Source organism: Diorhabda sublineata, chromosome 6, assembly GCF_026230105.1.
Source record: "Diorhabda sublineata isolate icDioSubl1.1 chromosome 6, icDioSubl1.1, whole genome shotgun sequence".
Classification (NCBI taxonomy): domain Eukaryota; kingdom Metazoa; phylum Arthropoda; class Insecta; order Coleoptera; family Chrysomelidae; genus Diorhabda; species Diorhabda sublineata.
In genome coordinates, this window is record NC_079479.1 from 20990659 (window position 1) to 21018550 (window position 27892).

Here is a 27892-nt window from a genome sequence, read left to right on the forward strand (position 1 = left end):
ATTACTAGAAAGTTGTTTTATATATTTAAACTTACGAGTAAATGAATTTCTCTGAAGGCAGAATATGCTTCAGTGTTAGTTCAAATGAAAGAAGTACCTTATAATTATGTATTGTCTCAATTTTATTATAAGATAATTATCTACATAAAATAGAACAAAATAAAACAATTATCTATTTTTTACAAATAAATTAAAATTAAAGAAGGATTTTGTTTACTTCCCCGCTGCGATTTCCTTCATTCTGTTCAATGCGCTGCCAGCTCTAAACCAACTAATTTGTAAGTCATTCAAAGTGTGATTAAGTTTGATTTTATCCACGGAACCATCAGCGTGCTTAATTTCACAATCTACAGGTTTTCCAGCTTTAAGATTTTTCAGGTCTTTTAAGGAAATTTTATCGGTAGGTTGAATCTTATCGTAATCACTAGGATTGGCGAACGTAAGTGGTAAAAGACCTTGTTTTTTAAGATTAGTTTCGTGAATACGAGCGAAAGATTTAACAATAATTGCACGTCCACCCAAGTGTCTTGGTTCTAAAGCAGCATGTTCTCTAGAACTGCCTTCTCCGTAGTTTTCATCTCCAATAGCCACCCATTTTATACCCTTTGCTTTATAATCGCGAGCTACATCGGGTACTGCTCCCCACTGACCAGTTGATTGGTTCTTGACTTTGTTTAATTCGCCATTTTCAGCATTTGTTGCGCTGAAAAAACAATTGTCTTTAGAACTATTTTTTAAAAATATGTTACACAAATAGAAAAAGCGTCTCAAAAGAAATATTACTGATATTAATTTAATATTGTAAATATATTTTTATGTAAAAATAATCACTAAACTACTGCAAAATCACAATGTACAATACATCATAGATTGTGACAGCAACACGTAAAATAAATGCTGAGCGAGCACAAACATTAACAAAAGAATCTTTTTTATTATTCAAATTTTTGATTAATTAGTTGCAAAGTGGCTGGGCGATGAGATTCAAGAAGAGAACAAGAAAAAAATGCGTAAAGCACAGTACGAAGATGTATATCGAGTTGTTCTAGAGTGGTTTCAACAGTAGAATATGAGCTTGATACTAATTTGTGGACCACTTATCAAAACAAAAGCAGAGTTTTATGCAATGAAGTTGGGGATTGCTGACTTTAAACCATCTGAAGGTTGGTTAAGCAGCTTTCTGGTAGATAACTGCCCTACAAATCATGCAATAGCTGATTTTACAAACATAGAACTTTGTTTCTATAACCAGCTTACACCTAAAGCGTCCTCCAACCAATGGAGCGAATTGTCATAAAAAGCCTTAAAAATCACTACCGAAGAAGGCAGATGGAAATTTTAAGGCCATTACCTTACATGCACAGCATGGGAAAATGTGACCGAGACGACGATAAGGCATTCGTATAAGCATGGAGGACCAAGCGGCAAGAGAAGATGACGATGATTACTTGTCTTAGCGGTTTGGGCCAGGCAGTTACGAGCTTCCCAGTATTTATGAACATGAAAAGCAGTAGGATTATGAAACCTTTGATGAAGTAATTGCTACCAGCTAGAGTTTCAGATGAAGGCATCCTCAATGCTGTCCGTGTAAATGATGAAATAGTGACCAAGATGAATTTTTCACCCACTGCAAAGATGATCCATACGGAATGTTTCCCGCTTGCAAGATAAAGTAAGGTCATTGCATTGGAAGACGAAAAATGGAAAACTACGTTTTAAAATCGGTTTCGTTAGTACTTTTTATAAAAATGAAAGAGAGTATTGTAATTCGAAGGTTGAGACTACAGGAAGAAAACAAGTGAAATTGGACGATATAACCAAACAGATCACTTGTCGTGCCATACAAGTGTACAAGGAATTATCAACTACAAAGAAAATTGTTTTCTCTCTTCAATATAATGAAAAGTTCCCAAAAATATCGTTTTATCAATCTACTTTGCATCAGATGAACTTCAGGTATTTCAAGGGAAAGAGGAACAGTACACTTCAGGTCAAAGAAAAAATCATTTTATTGCACAGAAAATATCTGAAAGAAATAGCAGGATTTCGAAGAGAGGGTAGAAAAATATACAGATGGAACTTTGTTGAATGAAGGACATAACTGTGACAAATATTTGGTAGAATTTAGATGTAAAAAAATAAAAATCAAGCTTTTGTAAACAGTTTATATAGTATATATAGTGATAGTGACTAAGGATGCGTCTTTAAAATGACTGAAGACATTAAAAACAGCGGTTTTCAGATATTCTCTTGAAAATCGAACCAGGATCTGAAGTTTGACGCATGGTTACGATGATGTATTGATACCTAGTTAGCCCAGACCAGTTCTACGCATAAACAAAATATTGCGTTACCATAAAAACGAACAATAGCTTATTAGAAGTGTCAGCGTAAAGTTTGACGTCAAAAAAGTAAACCAGAGTTACGCAATGAATTAAAAGAAAAAAGGTGTCGATTGGAGTATCGAGCCATCATCAAGTACCTGTATTTAAAAGGGTTAACAGGTAAGCAGATTTATGAAGATATACTTAATACCTTTGGTGATCAATGTCCTTCGTATGCGACCATGAAAAATTAGTCTGCAAGCTTCAAAAGAGGTAAATTTTCCATTGAAAATGATGACCGATCGGGAAGGACAGGTAAACCCGATCAAAATTTTTAAAAAAATCCTCTTATCAAGTCGAAGTTCTTTACATTTCCCTAAACTTTTGATATATTGAGATGCTACCATATACCATAACGAGTAAAAGACAAACAGTTAATAATAAATATGCATGGATATAGTCTTTCGAATAAATAGTTATTTGAGCGCTGTCGAAATATACTTACGTGATAAACATGTTGTTTGAAATATTATCCAAATGGCCTCGGTATTTTAACCATGGTCCTGCGGCCGAGATATGATCGGTCGTACATTTTCCCTTAACCTTAATTAAAATTGTCATATCTTCTAAATCTTTTCCATCCCATTTATCAAACGGTTCTAATAATTGAAGTCGTTGAGATTTTGGATCAACGTCAACTTTTACATTTGATCCATCAGCAACTGGGGCCGCGTACGTATCTTGACCGGGATCAAATCCTTTATTGGGAAGTTCATCACTAAATGGAGGCGTGAGTTTGAAATCTTTACCATCAGAACCTACAACAATAGAATAGTGCCAATATTTTCATCATATCTTGTATAATATCATTTTGTTGAAATTTTCAAGGTGAGAATACTGATGGAGATTTAAAAAAACTCTGTTTAACTTGTATATTTGTATTTTCAAACATACGAGGTCTGGCTATTAAATAACGAGACTACGCGCCTAGAGGGCGCCCTAGACGGGTGGGGTAACAAACGAGTAGTGCGTTGGATATCTGGATATCTTATCTTTGCACGTTTCAAAACACGTTTCCGTAGTATTTGTGCAGTAGCGGTTTGAAACGAACGTGTTTTTTCTCGTGCCGAAAACCAAGTTGGGCGAAAAACAGGAGCAACGTATCAATCTCAAATTTCTCGTTAAATTGAAAAAAACTCTGAAAAAAAGCGCTTTAGTGAAGGCCGAGAGAGCATTGAAGATGACCAACGCCCAGGTCGCTCTGTGACTGTTTTAACTTCGGAAATAGTGACAAAATCAACCAAATTATGCGTGCAGATCGTCCAATGAGCATCCGGATGCTTGCCGAGGCTGTAAACGCCGATAACGAAACGGTTAGAAAAATTTTACACGAGGAATTCCACATGACAAAAGTCTGTGCGAAGTTGGTGCCAGAAATTCTCTCCTGGCCGAAAGCACTTGCGTCAACGGGTCTGCTCAGATTTCCTTGAAAGGTTAGAAAAAGATCCCGGACTGATGCTTTGAAAGGGACCCGATTTGAGACTATGGAAGCGGTAAAGCAAAAAATGGCAGAGCTCCTTAAAACTTCCAGCACTGCTTTGATCAATGGAAAAAACGTATGGAAAGGTGTGTGGCGAGGGGAGGGGAGTATATTGAAGGGAAGCATTCGAATGTAGAATAATTTTTATAATAAAACCCTTTTTCGTAACCAGTCTCGTTATTTAATAACCAGACCTCGTATATATTTTATACAATATCAAATCAAAGAAATTATATTTGGAGATTCATGAGTTTTGCAATTACTTAAAATGAAAAAATTTGCTGATTGGTAGAGGAGCCATAAAAACTCATACATTACCAGCTGTGGTGTCGATATGCCATTCAGATATTGGTTTTTGGATATTTTTTAATGTTTTATTTATGCTATATAAATCAAATAATCAAACTAAATCCAAATTTTTAAGCAAAAGGTTCAAAAAAACTCTCATTCTGTACTGAAATTGCAATATCACTTTTAATGTTAAACCGCCCTATTCTATTCTATTCTGTTGTGTACTCCACGAGTGATTTGTGCTGAGTATCACTTACCATCGCAGAGCCAAATGCCTCCTACCACTCTAAACACATAACCTCAATTTTCTTGCTTATTTTATTTACGAGGAGTGTCTAAAAAGTTTCCGACCTCAACCTGATGATGTCAGCACTTAACAATTAAGTTGGGAAATATATTCGCCCAAGGATTGAGAGATTCCCACTACAAATTCAGCAATTTTGGACGCTTAGTTTCTGTGCGACAATCGCATAATTTAGTGAAGAAAATTGAAAAAATATCAAATATTTGTTGTTGGGAGCAGTATTCTGCACCATAATTACGACCGTAGAATTTTGAACAATTGAATTCAAACGTAGCCATATCAGCTTGACTGAGGACGATCATTCAAGTCGGACCTGCAATATCACTGAAAAAGTTCATCAAATGGTACTGGATTAAGGTTAGAGAGATAGCAAAGGCTATTGATGTAGTCTAAGCAATTTTTTGCGTCGATTCATAACTGTAGATGAAACCTATATCCTCTACTACAATCCCAAAACGAAAAACAGTCCAGATAATGGATTGTAAAGGCTAACCTGCTCCTAAAAAGACAAAGACAGTTTGTGTTTATGGCAAAATATAATAGTATTACTTATCATTGTTTGATAAGGTAAAGCGAGGAATTACAAAAATGGCGACTGCATTTGAAGAAAAAGAAGTACTTTTTCATCAGGACAACGCACATTCTCACGGCTGAAATTCACGAAATGCACTTAGAATTTAGTGATCACACACCGTAGGCTCATCAGATTTGGACCCAGCGACATTTTCCTGTTTCCTAACCTTACATTTCCACTTGCAGGAGAAATATTTCAGCAGACGAAGACATTATCGCTTATTTTGAGGAGAGAAGGAAGGGTTAACAAGGTTAAAGCATCAGTGGAAACTTAAAACGAGGTAATTTACAAAAATTTCAATTCTTTTCAATTATTGAGAATGAAACAAGATCTGCACATATGTTTGACTCGTGAACCGCTGGTAAGACTCTAGCCGTATCTTCATTGGGTGTTTCAATACGAAACGTCCTATCATTAATCTTCCTGAAACCGCCGCTTCTTCACAGTATATAGACGCTCCTTCTGTCTGTAATACAGTTCTTTCGATACTTGCTGCTATTCCTGGACACGTTATCGTCACTTGCCTACCCCATACCTTTTTTCAGACCGTCCCTGTTACCCTTAAATGGTTGCGTCCATTGCTTTTTCAGTCAGATCCTAGCATCTGATAAATCTTTCATGGAGACATTCCACATACTGAATCCAGCTCTTATCAATGTGTATCTATCTCCATTAGTACTTGGAGTTACCAACTCTCGCTCTTCCAGCTTTCTTCTGAGCTTCCTCTCCATAATTCTTCTCAAAACTAGCCCATCACCTAACACCGATTTGTAAGACACCGGGTTTTTCAATATTATTTATCAACATAAATCAAGGATTGATAAAAATCGAGGTTTATTAGTTTTTAATTCTGTCGTCTACTTCATTTTGTAAATGCCCTCGACTATTTTTCTAGAATATTTTGAACACGTTCAGAAATAATCTAGAATATTCGATAACTACATAATTATATAGACAAAGAACAAGTTACAAGGTCTTTTACTTTTCTAGGCATTCTGTAAACGTAATTATATTGAGACACTGTACAAAATCGTACTTTACCTTTAATTGAGTCAGTTAATGGATTGAAGTCGAGTCTTCCAGTAATACTTAAAGCGGTAACCATTTCAGGAGATGTTACAAAACAATGCGTTGCAGGATTAGCGTCGTTACGTCCAGTGAAATTACGATTGTATGATGTTACGATTGTGTTTTTTTCACCTTTCTTAACGTCTTTTCTATCCCATTGACCAATGCAGGGTCCACAAGCGTTAGCTAACAACTAAATAGAAAAAAAAAATGATAAATGAAATGTAATGTACTTCGTTATACGTCATTGAAAAAGATTATAACACTAAATTTGGGAGCCACAAATTTCATAATGGCTTTAAAGACGTGCCTAAATAGGAAGGGCCGATAAAATAAAAAACTAGTATTCTTAAACTAATAACTTTTATTAATAATGTAACATTTCTTGGGTAGAGTTTCGTGGATAAAATTGTAGTCAGAAGTTGATTTCATGTTTGAAAACTTTATTGTACCACAATTATGACACTAATTACAACAAAACTCTAACATTTGTATTGTACTCCGCATCTATTCAATAATCAACTAACTGTTCTACTATGAACACCTGCATTATATACGCTTTTGCTACAACTTCAAAGCAATGTAGGAATTTCTTTTTTTTCAGAAACGTCTAGACCAATAGTTCAACGGTTACCCAACAATAGATAGAGTCACCCACTTTCTTTTATAGTTTCCAATACATTAAATTATGAGCAGCGCCGTTAGATGGCGTGCGGATAGGTATCCGGCACACTGTAGTATCCACTACATTAATTTATGGCTGGTACTGGCAGATAGCGTGCGGTTGTGTGACCGTCACAATAAAGTTAATAAATAAATGATTTATTATCAAAGTAGCATACTTAAATTATGCTACATAAAAAATAACATTTTACTTATTTCTTCTTTAACCGGCGTTACGGTCCTTTGAGAATCAGGGCCTTCTCAACAATCGACTGCCAATCCTTTCTGTCCTGAGCTGAGTAACCCCAATGAAGGTTGTGGTTTTAATACCTTCGGACAGTAGGGTCAACAAGCACACGAGAGACGGGGGTCCCCTTGAGCTACTTGGCAATAAGCAGGCCCAGATCGTGGGATGAGATGAGTTGAATGCAAGGCTCATTTTCGGAGGCGGTGGCGGAAGAGTACACACGAAGTAGCACGGTGGCGCCTCAAGACTCAGCAAGTTTACTGCGAAGTGGCAGGTGGAACTCCTTGAGCCTAGTTGATGCAAGCACATAGGGGTTTGGGCCCTAAACAAATCCACAGGTTCGAGGGTTGAGCGTAGGGCTAACAACCCACTTCGTAAAAACCTAACCGTTTCGAATTCTCATATTATTTGTCAGTTACTTAAAATCTAGTTGTTAATTGGTGAAAACAGTTTGCTTAAATGTTTAATATGTAGTTCAGCTTGATGTTTACATTTAACAAATTTGAGAGTTGAGTACATAGTGTGGTCCCAAAAATTAGAATGAGCCTCTTGGCACACCGTTTTTGACTACTTTTCTTTTGTAACAATTTTTTAAAACTCAATTGCAATGAAGAACCAGACAATATTTCGAATAAAGGGCAACGACGCCATAATTTCAACCAGAGCCCTATTGTGGCTTCATGAGATGTTACGTCAATTACAAACTGAACAGATGGCTAAATAATAAGATGTAGTCTTACTGGAGAAACACTCCGGGCATAAGATAATTCAAATGATTGATAACCATGTAAGCTAAGAAGTCTTAGAAAATTCTCAAATACCCAGAAACTATATTTAACTGGTGGTCGGTTTTCTGACAGGTTAAAACTCTGCCAAATACACCTTAAGACGATAGGCAAGACAGAAGACGATAACTTCAGATTCTGCGAGCAAACCATAGAGAAAGCAGAGCAAATGTCCTGTCCATTTCAGCTTAGGTACCACTAAGGAGTAGTGCTATCACCTTAGGAAATGAGAGATAAAAATCCCACGAAAATAGCCTCCTTTGGGAGGAGTCTGCGTATTTGGAAAGCAAAACAATGAAATGTACAAATATCTTCGAGATATAGGTGCAGAGTTCATGTAAAGCCAAAATGACTCCCCCAAAAATTTATAATTCGGCGACATAGAATTCACACGGAGAGGCCAAGACATAGACATGAAGTGAGTTTTCAGCTAACGTACCTTTGACAGTTCACTGGAAAAGATTTTACACGATATTTCAGGATGTGAAAAAGGTATTAAACATTTACTTGAAGTTACAAAACTTCAATATAGAAGAGAAGACGAGCTCAACAAATATCGGGAATCATAGTGGAACTTGTGTCTTTTTAGAATAAAAGCTTTGGTTCGCTTGTCGTCACCATATAGCCATTTAAGTTTAAGCGATTTAAAGGTTTCTGGATCTCACAAAAATATGATCGACACAGCATGTAAAATTAACGAGTTTGCTAAAAACCAACTAACAAAATATCAACCCCAAGAAGACTACAAAGAACTTTTAGAAGTTATAATCATATTTATTGGTGGGGTGCCTGAAAGTGGTGCACATTTTAGAACACCAGGGGAAATGCATTGGATGGCTATATACTTATTTCAAGATCAGTTTAAGTTGTTTTAAACAAGAAGTAGAAGGAATCCGGAAAATCTGCTCATCTGATTTCAAGCCATTAAAAACAATTTGCAATTTTTAGATATTTTAAAAAGTATGAAATTGTTAACGAGGTAATTTTAAAATGTTCTACAGAAAAGTTTATGGGAAATTTGTGGTATCTATCTAAGAAAATTTTGATGACATTATCCCCAAAGAAACTAACATAAAATAGTAGATGTTTTTAAAAATGGAGATCTAAAGAGCTAATGAAACATGCATGTTTAAGTACAGAGTGATTGATAAGCCAGAACAACTCTCCAAACAAACTACAACATTCTGTGCTAACTGCAAGGGAACTGTCTTAATACAATCAACACATTAATTACCACTTGGAAACACAATTTTAGTGTTCAATAGAACAAGAATAGTGGCTTTACATGATGAGGCTCTGCCGAATCATGAAATCGCGAATGGATTATGCACATTGAAATCGAACCATAATAGTCTCAGCTATTTGAACTCAGTTTAGATTAGAAGATCCAGCAACGAGCAATTTCAAAGAGATTTAAACTACCTATCACCCTTTAGGAACTCATACTCGCGCCAATGAAGAATGGAATATCATCCCCTTGGAATTTTACAAGCTTTTATTCACTTACACCCGCTCTAAGTAATCAAATCTTGCAAGTTATATTTGGTCCATTTCCCGGTCTTCGATTGAGCTGAAATTTTGCATGCATGTATACATTGGATGACAATGTATTATTTGTTATGCATTGATGACCCAATGCCAAGGTGAGAACGTGTCGAGGCCCGAATAGTGTGAGGGTGCATAAACATTTCGAACTGCTAACGTTGCGTCTCAGGGTGAACCATGTTGCACTGAAGCTCTTATCCATTTACAATGGACCTCTAGGGGAATGGACTATGGGCGCAACATAAACACAAAAGAAGCTAACTACACCAAGAAAACGACGTTTAGAGAAGGCGAAATTGAAACGACAGGAGAAGATTGCTAATGAAAGCAATGTCCACAAGCGGCAATGATTAGAAAAAATAGTGAATCTGGAATTAAAAATACTAAAATGTTGAAAATAAACTAACTCTAATAAGAAATATATATATATATATATATATATATATATATATATATATATATATATATATATATATATAATTAAATATTTTTAACACAAGAACTTTGTCTCGGGTTAAATTGTGATAGCAAGAGGAAAAAGAAGGTGCTGAACGGGAAAAGTCAATAATTAAGGTTAAGGTTTTAGTGTTGAAAATATATAATTATAAACTTATAAGTGTTATATTTCTTAATAGAGTTAGTTTATTTTTAACTTTTTAGTTTATTTTAATTAACAAATGATAAAAGCTTTGTTGAAACGAGCAATTTCAAACAATAATGGGACATCATCCTCTTGGATACCAGTAAGCCCTTACTACAGAACGGGCTAGGACACATCAAAATGGTTTTTCCTAGATTTCCCGGCAATCATTTTATTAAGTACTATTTTTCGTTTGTATCTTTTCTTGTTAAGTTAAAATTTATTTTAGCTAATTTGTATTAAGAACATAGCCAAATTAAACGTACCCTTGACTTATTTTGAAAAACATATGGGAAACCAAGAGTTTTTGCGATTTTTGTATTTGGATTTTTTTTCTCAAATATGGTGGAATATTAAAAAATAAATAAAAATGTATATAGTACATTTTGTAATACTTACAGTTCCTCCGAATTCAGTAAGTGTCTTTGAAATTCCATCTCGTTCAATGGTAGCACGAATTTGTTCGGACCCGGGAGTGACATTAAAAGGAATCTTGGACTTGATACCATGCTTCATGGCTTCTTTAGCGATGCTGGCGCATCTTCCCATATCTTCATATGAGCTGTTTGTACAGGATCCAATCAAACCTACCTTGATATCTACTGGCCAACCATTCTTTTTAGCATTTTCGCCTAATTTACTGATGGGGCTAGCAAGATCTGGAGTGAAGGGACCGTTAACATGAGGTTCTAGAGTGTCGAGATTGATTTCGATAACTTGATCGTATTTTGCACCTAGAAATTATTCATTTAAAAATGGAGACTTTACGACTTTTCCAATAAAATCAAAAAATATCTAAGAGGCATAGTTTGGTTGCTGGATATTTTCAGTCACTTCTCAGTAATATATCTATATGCTATGTAAACCAAGCACTGCCACGCAAGAAAGAATATTAAGTTGTATTTTGCGAACCTGAAGTTCCTAAAAAACAAACTACAGAATTCTATTAAAACCGATAGGGGAAGGTACGTTGGGTGATGTCACAAAAAGACCCAAGAAAGATTACAAATATTTGAAAGAAAAATTATGAGGAATATATGTAGGAATTAGGAACGAAGTAGAATGGAGAATCCGAAATAATAAAGAATATACTAGGCAATACAACCATTATCCGATTTATATTGAAGCCCAGAGGTTAAGACTGTTTGGATGAAGAAGAATGAATGCCAAAATACACAGCAGTAGAAAAAGAGGCAGACCCTATATCAGATGGACTGATCAAGTTCACAAAGACTTACAAAAAATGAATGTGACACAATGGGGAACGTTGGTGAAGAAAAGACCAGTTGGAAGCGAATTGTCGATGAGGCCACCAACATCTCTCAGCCTCGAGGTACAGGTAAAGCCTGTTAAGAGGCCAAGAATCCTTGGTTTATTCCCATCGAACAAGTTGACACCAAAAGCCTTTAAAATGCACATGCAGTAGGGCCCTACGCGAAATCGGAATCTACAGGTGATCGCGAGTCAAGCGAGACAACCCGATATCGGATTCATGGAATAATAGCTGCTGGATTCGGACTTTGGTAATTTTAAGTGGAGCACGATGGGCCCACTATTCTACTATGAACAACCAGGCTACATATTAGTGTTTGTAATTATAGAAACAGTGTCTGCCACATTGTGCAATAGGAGTTTGGTTGTTCCAGGGTTACAACACGTTCGACATTACTTACATTATTATCAGATTTTATACATCTAGTAGACAGGTTAATTTTGAGTAGACTTTTGATTGTAACAACTATCAGGGTGTGTATGTGCCCTTGTAGATGGAAGAGAGTACAAAACGAATAAATATCGCCAACTACCAAAGAGTCATTTTATTTCTACTGAATATTATATACCATCATACGAGGATGCATTGATATCTAGTTAGCCCAGACCAGTTCCATGCATAAACAAAATATTGTGTTACCATAGCAACGAACAATAACTTATTGGAAGTGGGAAGTGTCAGTGTAAAGTGTGACGTCAAAAAAGTAAACCAGAGTTACGCAATAAATTAAAAGAAAAAAGATGTCCACCGAACTTATGAAAATCGAAAAATTGGCGAGCCATCATCAAGTACCTGTATTTAAAAGGGTTAAGAGGTAAGCATATTTACGAAGATATGCTTAATACCCTTAGTGTCAGTCACAGAAAATATCGATGCAGTTCATGACATGATTTTATCAGACTAAAACGGATATCTGAAACATTAAATATTTCATACAAACGCGTTCATCATATAGTTCACGTCAATTTGGACATGAGAAAAATTGCTGCAAAATGGACCCCCAAATGTTTGAATGTTGACCAAAAGCATCGCGTTCGATCTGTGCTGTGTCCAAAAATCAGCTGGAAAAGTTCTTGCTTCAGTTTTTTGGGATTGCCATGGAGTAATCATGATTGATTTTTTGGATAAGGGTCCTAACCAATAACTGGAGAATACTATTCGACATTACTGACCATTCTACGGGAAAAAATTAAAGAGAATAGACGCGGAAAGCTATCCAAAGGTGTTTTGTTTTTGGAACAACGCCCCTACACACAAATCTCATGTTGCCATGCAAAAAATTCGTGATTTAGGGTTTGAATTATTCACCAGATTTGGTTCTACAGTAGGCTTAGAATTTTTCAATATATCCTCGTACAATTTAATAGAGGTGAATATTTATTCAGCATATTTGGAATAAATTAAGTCTTTGGGTTAAAAGTTTATATAAATGATAATAAAAAAACATACCTTCATCAGGAGTAAGCAAAACATCTTTATACTTTTGCGCCTCATTTGCAATGCCTTCTCGTTTGGTAGCATTCAAAAAATCGGCCATTCTTCTATTGAAGGGGAAGAGTGATGTTGTGGCACCAATTTCAGCACCCATATTACAAATGGTAGCCATTCCAGTACAAGATACAGATTCACATCCAGGTCCAAAGTATTCTACAATTGCTCCGGTTCCTCCTTTAACAGTCAGAATGTCGGCTACTTTTAAGATGATGTCCTTAGGTGATGTCCAACCGGTAAGTTTACCTAAAATTCATTAAATTTAATTATAAATGTTTTTAAACCGAATATAATAAGTTACCTGTAAGTTTGACACCAATGACTTTAGGACATTTCAATTCCCAGGGAATGCTTGCCATGACATCAACAGCATCGGCACCACCAACACCAATGCAAAGTCCTCCTAGACCTCCTCCGTTTGGAGTGTGAGAATCAGTACCAATCATCAAGAGACCAGGAAAAGCGTAGTTTTCCAAGATAATTTGATGAATAATTCCTAAAAGATTCTAAAATTAATTGAATTCCCCATAATATCAGCCCATACACTGATTTTTGTGGTCTTTATGTACGATATTCAATTTGGATTTTTATCATAGCAATGAAGTCATTTTATGAATGAAACATATTTTATAACAATAGTACTGAGATTACTCAAATATCCAAATTTTCAAATAACATCTGCACTATATAGAATAGGTCATCTACTTTCAGAAATAATTTAGATCATTTAAACAAAAAATCAATTTACCTGAACCTGGTTTCCAAAATCCAACACCATATTTGTTACCAGCAGAAGCTAGGAAGTTATATACTTCTTTATTTATGTCTTTCGCTCTGGCAAGATCTTGAGGTCCTGCTACTTGAGCTTCGATAAGGTGATCACAATGAATGGTACTAGGCACAGCGACTTTTTTTAAACCACTGGAAATGAACTGTAACATGGCCATTTGAGCGGTAGCATCTTGCATAGCTACACGATCAGGACGCAATCTTAAATATGAAGTTCCTCTTTCGATTTCCTGAAGTAATAGTTAATAATTAGATAAAAGAATTTATAATTGTATGTAATGTCTTGTCTGTATTTAAATTTTTTACTCTATTTATAACCTTCACAAAATCTTTCATTAGTAGGATTTGAATTTAAATTATATCATAAAAAAAACTTTTGAACTGTATTTTGATGACTCTGTGAACAAGCGGCATTCACATAGAGAATGCTTGATATCGTGTTTATATATCACTATTGGCACATAACGAATTGTTCATATAGTAAAATATGGAAAACGCGGTATTTATTTTCTTAAAGTCGTAATTTTTATTTCTTTCTATTTCTAATACCCCACCCGGGAAACAAGTTCTGACTGTTGCTTTAATAACTCTTTAACACATTTAACTCTTTTTGAATAATCATATTCTGGAACTGGAATCAAGCGTAAATGTCGGGTCGGTACCCTGTTCCTCGGTTTTTTCTGAAGAACAATTATTATCTCCATAATTTACCAAAAAAATATCTTGCCAATCCAAAAGCGCCGTCGCATTGTGATGTTCAGCTCTTAAGGTAGATTGCAAATTTGGATATTCGATCTTACGAAAAGAGCAATAATTAGAATGGTTGTAGAACTGCAAAAGGCATCCTTCTTTTCCTTTTCATTCGCCGAGCCCATGACACCCTACAGCTAACACGAAACAGATGGAGAGCCCATTCTCCGATTACAATACCAAAATACATGAAACGAGCCTTTTTTACATTTTCAAAAAATGATATGGTTCGCAACTTCACCATAAACTCTCCTTTTGTCGTTAAACAATTTTATGATGTGCTGATACTAGAATCCCCAGTACCATCATAACTACTAGAAACCGGATGATACAATATTGGATGATGACGTTCCAAAACCTTTTAAGTTGTTAGAGGTTTGGAGAATTTTTTCCACAAAGGCATTTCTATAAGCAATCGAATGATCAACATAGCCCTCGGGTACCGATGTAGACTTCCATCCACGATGTTTCTTTATCTCCGTAATAGTTGCTCCTAATTCTGCTAGCAAAGAAGAGAAGGATCTACGTAAACAGTGGCCTGGCTTGGGTTCTGGCAGTTTGAGAAATTCAGCAAAAATAGATGGCATTTTCACAAATGTGTCTATACCGACTGGATTGGTGTTCAACGTTGTCAACATATGTACTTTACAATAATACAGTAAGAACGACTGATTTCCGTTTTTGTGTTTGGAAGTTGTATCACCAATAATTTATTTGTTTTTCGATATCTTCTACTAACAAATTACACAATTTTGCACGCCGACAGGCTCCAAATAATATCTTCCACTTTTCCGTTTTAAATATGCCATTACCTTGTAATATTCACTAACATTAACACCCTTTTTAATAAGGGCACTTGAATTCATCATTCAAAATTTGCTCCAAAAAGTTGACGAGCTCCATATTTTTGATTTGTAAGTAAAATAAGAAAACAGGTTCATTGAAGTTCCCTTCTACATTTTTCAATTTACACAAGTCCAGGATATTGGTATAGGTATTTAATATAGTACTACTGAGCTGATTTTTTAAGTAGGAGTTTCGAAGTTGCTCTTCTTTCAGACTCTTCAATATCCTCAGTAACAACCAAATAAATACTTTTATTACTTATTCCACTATCGACAAACCTATCAAGCAGTTACGAGCCAATGACAAAAACTGTACAAGAACGTAATTTAAATGACAACGTTTGCCATTCATAACAATCTTTTGCTTATTTGAATATTAAAATGTATTCTGAAGTTTAATAACATTCCAAATTCGCCTATTTTATTATCAAAATTGGGCAGTTAATACAAAAAACATTGTATGACATTTGTGTTAGAAGTGATTTGATTATTCTTAACAATACATAACCATCCACTATAAAACTGAAATAAGAGAATAAATAACCCATTCTGTACAATGTTTCTGCTTTTAAATAATGGCCAATTTAATAACCACTCATAAAATTAATTACTTACGAACAAAAAAGAATCTGAGTTTATGCTTTTCTGCCAACGTATTTCATTTCGAGGTCTTGGTTGGATTTCTACCTGATTCTAAATATTTTGCGAAAAGTCATGGAAATAATTATTTTTTTTCAATTTTTTGATATTTCCAAATTTCAAGAAAGGCGATTAGAGGACTTCCAAAAGGGCGCATCTGTCAGCCACAGTTTGAATGATCTTAGGTATTTTGACAAATATATTGATTTTGTCATATAATTTGGGGATCTTTGGATTTCAAAGATTGGAGATTGTTAGATTAGTTTTAAAAACAATTTGAAGTGAGCACAAATTTTAAAATTGTTATTATTGATTATTATCATGTTGATTCCTATAATCTGATGTATTCATATCACTTATTTGCTTTTTATGTTTTAATTATAATGATTTTGAGTACCTACTTGCAATCTTTAGTATTTTTATCAAAAATAAGTTAACACAATTATAAACAATAATTTCTCAATTTTTTATCATATTTACTTGTAGAAACAATATATATTTGCATAAATTTTTATTGATAGTGTAATCGATACGATACGATGTATTCTTCTTCTTCCTCTTATTCATTTTTAAGATCTCATGATCTGTTAGTTTTGCAGGTTTTTCTGTATCCATCTCTTAGATAGTTATCCGGGTTCTCTTTTCTCTATTGGTTTCCCTTCAAGTAAGATGCGTGGCAGTCTACTCTCTTCCATTCTTCTCAGTGGGCGTACCAGTATCTTTTTCTTTGTCTCCCCATCTTACGATATCTTGCACCCCACATTGTTCCCTGATATCAGTGTTCCTGATTCCATCTACTCTTGTTTTCCCCACTATAGTCCTGAGCGTTTTCATTTCGGCTACCCGAAGCATGCTTTTCGTTTTTTTGGTTTCCTCTCTGGTTTTTATTCCGTATGTCATGATTAGCCTGATACAAGTCTTATAGATCCTAACCTTGCTAAGCTTTCGCATGTATTCTTTCGTCCATATTATCTGCTTTAAGCAGCCCGATATGGCAATCGCTTTGTTGATCTCGTTTCTTAGGTCCTTCACTGGGTCGTGATAACTCGACAGGTATTCAAATTGTTAGACTTGTTCGATGATTTTGTCCTAAACTATGGGCTCTTTAGCAAAAGTTATGCTTTTCGTTTTTTGCTGTGGATATAGACATGTTCATCGCTTGGCTGACCTGACAGAATTTGTGTAGTTGTCTCTGTAGGTCGACCTGCGTCCCATTCGGTATACCATATTTAGTGATGATTCTTCCTCCATAATTCTGTCTATTAAGAGATTGAACAGAAATGGGCTGAGGCTGCCCATCCTGATGCCTCCTGGTGTTGGCATCTCTTCTGTATAAGTGTCTCCTGCCTTTACTTTGGTCGTGATGTTCGTATTGAGACTGCGGACTGTTCTTACGATGGTGTCTGACGTTTTTTGTGTTTCAAGTCTTTCCTTTAAAATGCCAGTGAAGAGTTTAATGCTTGTATTCAGCAGCGTTATGCCCCTGTAGTTGTTTGGGTGGGTCTTCTGTCCTTTCTTAAATATAGAAATAGTTATACTTTTCTGCCATTTCGAAGGCATTTCCGATGTCTCTAGAATTTTGTCATAGAGAATTTTTAAATGTTTTTTTACCTCGGGACCGGCGTATTTTAGAAGTTCGTTTGGGATGAGGTATGTTCGGGGGCTTTTCTGTTTTTCAGTTTTTTTATTTTTAACATTACCTTTTCTTCGTTCAGTCATATTTGATGATTTGACGTGTAGTTTTCTATATTTATGGCTTCTTCGGTGTTATAAAGTTTCCTGGATCCTGGATTTGGATGACAGAAAATTTCAAATGAAGCACAAGATATTATGTTGATTAATTATTTAAGAAAACCTCTCTTTGAATCTGCTGCTAGTGCTGAATATGCAACAAACTTTTCAGTTTCGGATTTAAAAAAATGTGCAAGTGCTAGGAAAGCAATAACGGACGTATTTGCGTTTACAGACCACCAAATTCAAGTTTTGAAGAACAATATGTTGACGGCAGTAATAAGTCCAAAAAATTTTCACTAAATGTTTGGGTTTGGATGAGTATCAATGGGTTTGGCGTTTGTTGGAGAATTGGTGAAAGGTCCAACTATGGACCTCAACATTGTGTTGCTATCTGTAAATCAAACATTTGATGGGAACGATTTTAGTCACCAACATGATAATTGTTCTGTCCCCACCACCCGCATAATTCAACAATGGTACCGACATAACAATATTGAGACTTTACCGGTGCCGATAAATAGTCCTGATATGAATCCCATTGAAAATTTATGGGGGAGAACAAGTTATTGAAAACAATGGAGCTCTAATTAATTATTAATAATTTTTTTCTCCTGTACAATTATTTATTGCCAAATATTTTAAATATTTGTTCTGTTATCCAGTGTATTATCATTATAAGTATTACTTCTATTTTGTATTTTCGAGTTTTATTATGGATCCTTTTAAAAGTGACTCATTTATAACGCAGCCTGTAATATATCAGGTCGTGGAAAGCTATCTTAATCCTTCCAGATACTGGAGATCTATCCGCCAAACCATTGCCAGAGCCTTACTGAAATCAGACCGGAATGCAACCAAAATCGTAGTTCTAGTATGAACCGATTCGATTTGTTTTAATGTTTTCATTTTGTAACTATGTTTTGTACGGAAGATCTCATCGTTTTACTTTCTTTGTTTCATTGATCACTATGAGCATTTTACCTAATACCCAAGGAACACAGTTTTTGATCAGGTGTCCACATCAACTTAAGCTCTTCTAAGTTGATTCAGAAAGATGGAGTAAAAAGAATATTTGTTGTTGTAGATACAACAAATATTAGTGTTATGGAGGTATTGCACTTTAGTAGTGTTTAGAAAAATAAAAGATACTCCGCTGTAATTCTCCAGCATACTTTGTAAAAAACAAATGGGTTTGAATGGTTTGAACGGAATAACCGAGTCGGATGGATTGAATTATGGTATAATGAAAATGTTTTTGTAAATACTGACCTGATAACTTAATATTGGTAAACATATTAACAAATTTCAAGTAAATTTACACAGCTATAAAATTGGAAATTAAGAGGAGAAATTGTTGAGTAATAAAATATTTTGACATTGAAATTTTGTATGGTTCTATGATAGGCTAAGAATTTTTCAATATATCCTCGTATAGCTGTAGATTTGCCGAAACAAAAGAAATTTTGGGCAATGAGAGAAAATTAATTAAATTAACCCAAATGTGATCCTATTGGCTAAATGACATGATTTGACGTGAATCGACATCAATAGACATCATAAGAAAGCGATCAACATCAAAAGACAATAGACGTCAATTGACATCAATGGACGTCAAGTGATATCAAGGGACGTCAATTCATGTCATTTGAGGTTTTTTTAAATATTTACTGATCGCTAACGGTAAAAAATGCGCTATAGTTTCTCGCGCCGACTTTTATACTTGTTTTAGTTTTTGCTTTGAGTACTTCTCATCATAAGGGAAAGTTCAATTTGAATATGATTTCCTAGGTGTTTTCATGACGAAGTAAGCTATTGTAGAAGATTAAGGATTGTAAATTACGGTTCATATTGAAAGTGTATGTCATAATTAAAATTAGGTTAAAATTTTTCAATACATAAAAAAATTTTAAAATATTTATTATATTTAAATTATAATTGACCTAACTTTCCAATAATACTCATTTTCACAAAATACATGTGATGTCAATTATTCAAACTGATAATTTGAGATTTACATGTGTAAGAGTTTTACCAATCTATCACTAGCCCAGGTTGGATAGCAAAATGATTTCCGTGGTCACGATTATGAACAATAGGACTAGGTTAACGGGTGGCAACCCTCGTATCTAATAAAAATCAATATCGTTGTAATATGCTACTTACTTGAGTTTCTGGCTGATCAATATGTGAATATAATACTTTTTCAGATAAAGTCAAAGGTCTCCCCAACCTTTTCTTCACAACTTGGAGGGTTTTTGTTAGTTTTTCGTAAGGAATTGGATCTGAATCCAGTCTGCTCATGGCGACTTTTGATGCAGCTGATGCTAATGGTGAAATGTGGAAGCATCTTGACTGAACTTCACTGAAAAGAAGGTGTTTTGATCTGCTCGTCTGAAACATAAAGATAATTACTTATCGGTTCAATTTTATATTCATTATAAGTGGTGTTTCAATAAGAGCGTAAGATTTCAACATTCAATAAAACATGGTTTTCTGAAGCAAATTATTGAAATATTTATCAATTTAGAAAATACACATTGGGAAATCATGTATGAAACAAAATAGCTTGTAAACAGCCGCCACGGCTTTGCTGGTATATTCGTGTCCTTTTGACAAAGTTATCAATAACGTTATTGTTATTATTTTCAGTGGGTTTTGGGTTCTTTGTTGTTAAATGATGAATAAATTATACTTGTTTTGATTAACAAAACTCTTGCTGAACAATCGTAGGATTGTTGCTCAATACATAAAAGTTCTTAAAAATTACAAATGGGGAATTCTCCTCAATTTGGGTTTTTGTATTAAATGAAAGTTCACATCAAATAACTATAGATTAAATATAAATTAATTTTTAATTCACTCTCTAAATACCTAAAATAATTATTAGAAATGGTGGTTTTTAAACTTTAAAGCGTTTTGTTGCTACAGCTTTAGACAGAGAAGGAAATGAAACAGTGGTTTATGGAATACATGTGGTCCTATGCCGTAAATAACCAAACTTTTTGTTACGGTTGTTGTTGTTGCGGTTATACAAGTTAGTTTAGTTGTGATTTTTGCGAGTTTATTGTGAATTTTATGACTTATTAGTGGCTTATTTAAATTTTATGACTAAATACAAATATTATAATATTATTTCATTCCCTCATTGAGAGTAAGTTTAAAAATTAAAGAATGTAAGGTTGATTTTTATACAGTTTGTATTTTCAGGATAAATAATCAATATTTCAATATGAAAAAGCTGTGTTTTGTACCTTCATGTTTAAATTCATCGGAAAGTACACCCCAAAAACTATTTATATTTGTTCCGAGAAACCCAGTAGTGAGAAAAACTTGGTTTGATGCTGTTGGGCGTACATTAGTAAAAACAACATCATATTGTTGTGAAGATCATTTTAATGTAAGTAATACAACATATTTAATATTGTGTTTATTGAAAATACTATAATTTCAGTTTAAAGAAGATTATATAGACTTTACTTTTTACATGAGAACTGAGAAAAGTCCACGTATTAAAACTGGCATCACACCTCATTTATTTCTATAAGATAGTTGCAAAGATTTCAGTTTTTCACAACTTCAACAAAAACAAGAAATATCATCTGAGAGTGAGGAAAATAGTGAACCTGAACATCCATGCATCTCAACTACATCTAAAAATACTAGAGATGAAATGTACTTGGAGACATTGCCATCTACTTCTTCTAGTACTTCTTCATGGTTACAAACTACATCTAGTGAAGAACAATTTAACAGTGATCTAAGTGAACACGAGAAGCAAAATGTAGACTTTAAAAATTTGAGTAAAAAAAGAAATCCTTGCGATTGAAATGCACCCTCGATTTTATTTAGGTTTAACTAGTGAAGTTTACTATTTAGTGAAAATTATATATATTCATAAGCATATATCAGAAAGAGACATACTAGTAGTTTTGAAAAAGGTTAGATTAAACGATACATTTTTTCGATTAGGTTTGGATTTTGGTTTAAGTTGTTCTTATGTCAACAAGATTTTCAAAATGAATGTTTTAAAAATAGAAGATGTTATGAAGCACTTCATTTATTGGCCCGATACTGTGAAAATTTTGCAATTTTTGGTAACATATTATTTAAAACAAGTCCACATTTCGTTGTTTCAATTCCACATATATTTTCAATGGATTTTATAACCCTGTCTTCTAATCCTCACATTCACATAGATTGATTATATTCTCATTTACTATGACATTTACATCATAAGATTTTGAATGTACTTTATCTTCTGGCGTTATTTTTGCTTTGATCAAACAAATATTATTGTTCCTTTTTAATTGCACATATCCAATGGCAGAATCTCCATATGATTGTCTTGCTGATCTAAAATCAAATTAAAAAAACATTCAGTATATGAAAAAGGTATTTATTTGTAAATAAACTAAAAATACTAAGTTTATTAAATATTTTAATATGCTATATTAAAATGATTTCTTACCTCATGTGTTTTTTTCCACGTGATTCCACACTTATATAGTTTGCATTTTCAACAAAATAATTTGCTATCATTTCTAAAGTAACACGGGGTAAATTGCTTGAATCAGCTTTAATAAAATCAGTTTCAACCTTAGCCATTTTCACACTATTACACAACTATTTTCACTATTTTCAATCTTACACTTTGATAATTACAAAATTCATCAACAAATATGTAAACAAAAATTTGAGGTTATATTTATATATGTTTATTAAAATACAGGGCCTGCTTGCTTTCTTTGTCGTTTTAAAAGTAACAGAAAAGGAAAGACAAAGTAAATAACCAAATGACCAATCAGATTACAGATATAATCACGTCTACCTACGTTATTCAGCCAATTAGAATTGAGAACAAGTATCACACCTATGCGAGGTTGCCAAATATTGAACTAGAAACAAAACGCTTTAAAAATTAAATGTCCAATCTTTTTTATCAAATTTAACAGGATAGACATTTCTTTTTAAAAAAAGTACCGAATATGTGTCGTCTAAAATTCGTTGAACTTTCATTATTTGTAATAATTTAACATGACTTTGGTTATAGGAGAATTTCCCATTGTAGCACGTTTGCGTGTCACAATTTTTGTGTCACTTAAACACATCTAAGAGTGCTTGTCCCCTGCCAACTTAACTAAATTAGGAATTAATATAAACATGGCTACCAACAATATAAAACAAAATAGTGTGAGATAGGGATAGGTCGGGTCAGCTGTTAATTATCAACAGTTATTTAATACATATGGTGATATTTCACTGACACAGCGTTTAATTTCGGCTTTCTATGCTTCGATGGTTACAGGCTTATTGGCATAAACCTGTGACATCAGATAATCCCACAGCCAGATGTGTATAGCCGCTAAATTGTAAGAGCAAGGCCAATTCTGGTCACCAAATCGGGAAATGACACAACCAGTAGTAAATTTGTGCAAGACCGTCAATGTTTCACGGCACGAAGAAAAACGGTCCAATTTTTCCAACAAGCCATAATTTACACCATACAGTGACCCGTTCTGGATGTATAGATTTCTGATGAATCATTCGTGGATTTTCTAAGCCCCAAATATGACAATATTGCCTATTAAAGAGGCCATCGAGGTGAAAATGACATTGTTGGCTTTTAAGTAATAATTTTATATTTTTAACGAAGTAGAAGGTTGCTTTTCTGTAAGTTACTACTGCAATACTATAATAAGGTGCATTGTCCATTACTGTTAACGACAGTTCTTCTAAATTAAGAATAAACTCTGTCGTAATCCATTTTGTAAATATTTTGCCGTTCATTTCACAATAGTAATCTGACAACGATGATTTAAAAGGAAAACACTAAACAGACATTTTCTACGAAACCTTTTGATGAACCAGCGTGAAACAATAAAAAAACGTTTACATTCGTAACATCCTGGTCTAGTACCGTATATTAGAGGTAAAAGAATATGCGGGGTTAGAAGGATGGATACCAGAATGTCTGTTTTTAGGATGAAGAATATTTTGGATTCCAGCCTAGATTCAACCACAGTATTTTTTGAAGATTGGTTTCAAAATAAATGCCGAATATACTATCGAATAGCTGTAGGTATTGTGATGGATAAGACATCCTACCAATAGAATAAAATACCAGTTTCCACTAATAGAAACAGTGAAATAAGACTTTTTATGGGAACGTAACATATATTTCCTCAAAAGATATAATGTTAGAAAAGATAAGAAGTTATAGTTGGCAAAGGAAGAAGGTCACAAAGTAATTCAGATTCTACCATATTATTGTATTTTTAATCCGATCGAGTTGATATGGCCTAAATTGAAGTCTAATGTACAAGCTCACAATAATACTCAGTAACTTTGTTTTCTAAAAGTATGGGGTAGTATTCATCAAATGCGATAGTTTTGATTTTTTGTAGACTTGTTCATGGTATTGGCCTAATGAATAATGCAAATTTGAGACCTTAAGCCCCAAATTTTGGCGATTATAACCGTAAAGAACTATTTTTTGAAAAAACTTTTTCTGACGTTTTTAAAGTAGACTAAATTAGCTACAATATGATACTAGAACTGTTTCTGTAAACTCATAACGTGAGTGCCATTTGAACTTGAAATCTACAGAATGTTTGATCCCAATCCCAGGTTGGGTTTTATATATAATGAGACTAATTGAAGGTTAAGTGCGCCTAGTGAAGGAAAGAGGTGTCTTGCGTCGAGTATTTCCTTTAAGAGCACAAAAAATTTTATTCAAGGGTGTAAGTGAGATATATGTGCACAATGCTTGTCAGATAAAATACAACAATCCGAAGTAAATTAAAGCAGATGTTAGCAGTGGAACATCAAATATTACACCATCAAGTGCCACAAGATCAGTCTTTGTGCAGTTCCAATTTCAGAGAGAACAGTTGTCTATATGAAGACAACACAACTGAAAAGTTATTTGTTGCAGAAAGGAAGAAGCCGTAAAATTGGAATAATGTCATTACTGCAGAAAAGTTGTCTCTCAGTGCAACAATCTTGAAAACAGCTAAGAAACGTGGTGTTGAACGTACTCTTAAAATGAAAGAGAGAATATCTGAGAACACAGATTTGGTAGACCTTGATGCCTGATATTATGGGTTTTGCTAAACAAAGTTCTACCAGGCACCAACCACCAACAGGAAAGTCCGAGGGAAAGCTGCTGTACCAACTATTTGCCAGAGCTCCGACGAATATCAGCTTCAATTTAGCCAAGTTACCTCCTATACGAGACTCTGCTCGATTTCGCTCCTGGAGGACATACAATCAAGCAAAAATTTGTCATTGCATATCGTATTCTCATATACAATCTTCTTATAGGTATAGGCGTGTTTACTCTCTCTCCAGGGGATGGATATCCACGCTACAAGGCGTCACCCTAAAATGATGACCAGAGATGCAGTTCAACACCCTTGCAGATGATTTCTTGCGGCTGTACGAAGGGTTGTGGGAGCGCATGCAGTTGCAGGAAGGCAGGATTAAAATGCTTATCAGTTTGCAGGCACTGCAGCAGGGCTTCTTGTGACAATATAGCTGATTTTACAGTAGTAGATATCCCAGAAGGAATTGATCCTGTCCAATATCAAAATGAAGGATGACTTATATGCACAAGACATCGACGCTTCCCAGACCTTCCAAGAGAACTAAATTAATTTAATTTTTTCATTTTAAATCTTACTTCATTTCCTAACAAATAGGTTTATTAACTTTTGTTTTACTTAGCTTTTCACTTCATTTTTCGTAATAGTAGACGTTATCAAAGAAGAAGTTGTTTTAATTGAAAAGAATAGCATAACAGACTTCAATTTTTAAATCAAGGGTTCCATTACATAAATAAGAATTTATCAATTATATATTTCTCTTCTTCCTCTTCGAGTTGTTTATTTCATTCTCTTCCTAGTTCCTTCTTCACCCTTAAACATCATCATTCACACTCCTCATTTTCTTGTTTGACATCCCATCATAAAAGTACAGGGCTTCGTTAGTATAATCAAGGTCAAAATTCTATCAGAAAGACAGAATTGCAAAAAATTGCGAAGTTCTAAAAAAATTACAACTTTGAGAGGCTAAATCTTGGAAACTATTGGGTATACAGAGACAGTTCTAGTATCATATTGGAGCAAATTTAGTTTACATTAAAAACGTACTAGGAAAGTTTTTTTTGGAAAACTAGTCACCCTTGTACACTATTGTACAAATTGAACTAGATAATTTAGTAATAAATAAAATATAATATAAGTATGTTTTTTTTGTATTGATATATTGTGAATCATTTAGTAGATTTAAGATTAAAATTTAACAATCCCATCATATGAAAATTTTAAATCCAACAAATCAAATAAATTTCATAAAATTCAAATTTCTCTTTAAACTATAAGGAAAATACCAGGTATAATAATATAACATTGTGGCCCTGCACAATGCTTCCCAATAAATAGCCATAAATTTACGACTTTTGGGTTGAATTTTATAAATGTTTCAGTAAAGGCACTTTCTTAGACTGAGAAAAATTCTATACAAAAGATATAAAGTGACCTACAATTCTACTTCATCTTTCAACTTACTTCTATAAATAACAGCAATATTCTTTTCCATTGAAATATTTTGAGAAAGAAAATAAATCTCATGTTATCTACTATTTGTTAAAAATTGTGCTAAATATATTCAATTTAATCACGAGTGTAAGATTTTGATATTATGTGTGCTATTAGTACAAAACAAATATTTATCAAAAACGAAAAACAAATATCAGTTACTAGCAAGTAGAAATTATTAATTATTTTCAGAGTACAGTACTTAATATTTATTATATATTCAAAAATGTATGCCATTCAAGAATATTCACTTTATGCTTCATTCCACTAAACTCCCCTAAAAATTTAATTATGTATGTATTGAATTTTATTTTCGATTTACAATGGTACATAAAATTTAATTACAGATTTTGTCTCAATATTTGTGACCACTTCAGCACTTTTTCATCTCAGAAACAATAGGGAACAGATTTATCTTCCATACAGTTTTTTAGCAGATATTTTTGCCACTAGTAACAGATATTTGTATATCATAAGTTCAATTGAACAAGATAAATGGATATTTTTGAGGTACAAGCAGAAACATTTATTTTAAGGAATTTGAATGGTTTGGGTGTAAATATCCAGATATATTTATATTCATGCAGGTGGGTTTTGTAAAAATTGTAAATAAAAAAAAAATAGTGATGTAAGATAGATCTTGGAATATTCATAAATCTTGGAATGATAAAAGTCTACAAACTTTAAGAATTACAGCTATGGTTTCAAACGTGAATAGAACTGGAAAAATTAATATGAGTTGTTAGGAATAATCAAACACTTTCAGATCAAACATTACAAAGTAACTGGTCCGAAAATTACTTCAAACTTAGTTGAATTTGCCTATGCATATGAAAAATAATTATAGGAAGGTTTCTTCAATTATAAAGTGAAAGAATGAAAATATATAGTATTATTTAAGATTTGAATTTTGATTGGAGAAAAATTAACTAAGTATTGAAATAGTCAAATTAGATGGTTAAATATTTAAATTTATGATATATAATTTTTTAAAAATTACCAATATCAGGATTATGAATAGTAAATGATAAAAAAGTTTTCATAACGCAAACATTTTGAAATTTAATAGAAAAATTGGGTGAAATAACAAATCCATAATTCTTAGTATATTAAATTTAACTTTGAACAGCAGATTCGATACAATTATCTACTGAAAGCTAAATTTTTAGGGTTAGTACATTACATAATCAATTTTTTCAAGGTATCAAATTCGTATTTTATGATCTTAATTAGTATCATATCAGTGCATACTTTATGATTTAATGTGAATAATCAATTAGAGTTCTTAAGTGCATTAAAATTGTGGCTACTTACTTGATTGAGAATTCGCAAACAGGATGCCATGGTTCTGGGCAATGAAGACTTTATTAAAACAAATCGAAAAACAAATTAGACTGATCGGACCTCTCTAGCCGCGTTCAGTCGGATTTAACTAATATTTTTTAGATTTTGCAACTTTTGCACATTTACAATCATACGTAATCGTAATTCGTGCTTTAATAGAACTATAAAATATTTTTGTATATATATTACATATTCCTAATCGAAGAATCGATTATTTAATAATTTTATTCGTATATTATCGATTATATGATCGATAGTAATTTTATAGGTGTTCTCCAAGCTAACTTTTCACTTTTATTTAATACTTTAGACGACATAAAATAGAGTTACAATGGGTGAAGATGGTAATAAATCGTTTAAACTGAAGAAAAATGTATCAGACATAGTATGAATTGGATATAATATGTACAGCAAGTTTGAACGTACTCCAAATACAAATTTTGAAAGAT

At 33.5% G+C, this 27892-nt stretch overlaps 1 protein-coding gene across 1 annotated transcript; it reads right to left on the reverse strand.

The window, feature by feature from the left end:
* Positions 1-79: 79 nt before the first annotated feature.
* Positions 80-27892, reverse strand: LOC130445915 (probable aconitate hydratase, mitochondrial). Its single transcript, XM_056781815.1, has 9 exons — positions 27414-27892; positions 19666-19893; positions 13494-13764; positions 13047-13241; positions 12704-12991; positions 10381-10715; positions 6075-6294; positions 2830-3142; positions 80-703 (listed from the first exon to the last, which is right to left on the reverse strand). The coding sequence occupies exons 1-9, from the start codon at positions 27441-27443 to the stop codon at positions 214-216; spliced, it is 2370 nt and encodes a 789-aa protein (XP_056637793.1). The 5' UTR covers positions 27444-27892; the 3' UTR covers positions 80-213.

Bases quoted from the DNA above. Each gene is read 5' to 3' on its own strand.
- LOC130445915 (XM_056781815.1), bottom strand. From the start codon at position 27,443: ATGGCATCCTGTTTGCGAATTCTCAATCAA. The intron at 12,992-13,046 runs GTAACTTATTAT...AATGAATTTTAG, and splicing joins CATTGGTGTCAAACTTACAG to GTAAACTTACCGGTTGGACA. The intron at 10,716-12,703 runs GTATGTTTTTTT...AATAATTTCTAG, and splicing joins TTTGCTTACTCCTGATGAAG to GTGCAAAATACGATCAAGTT.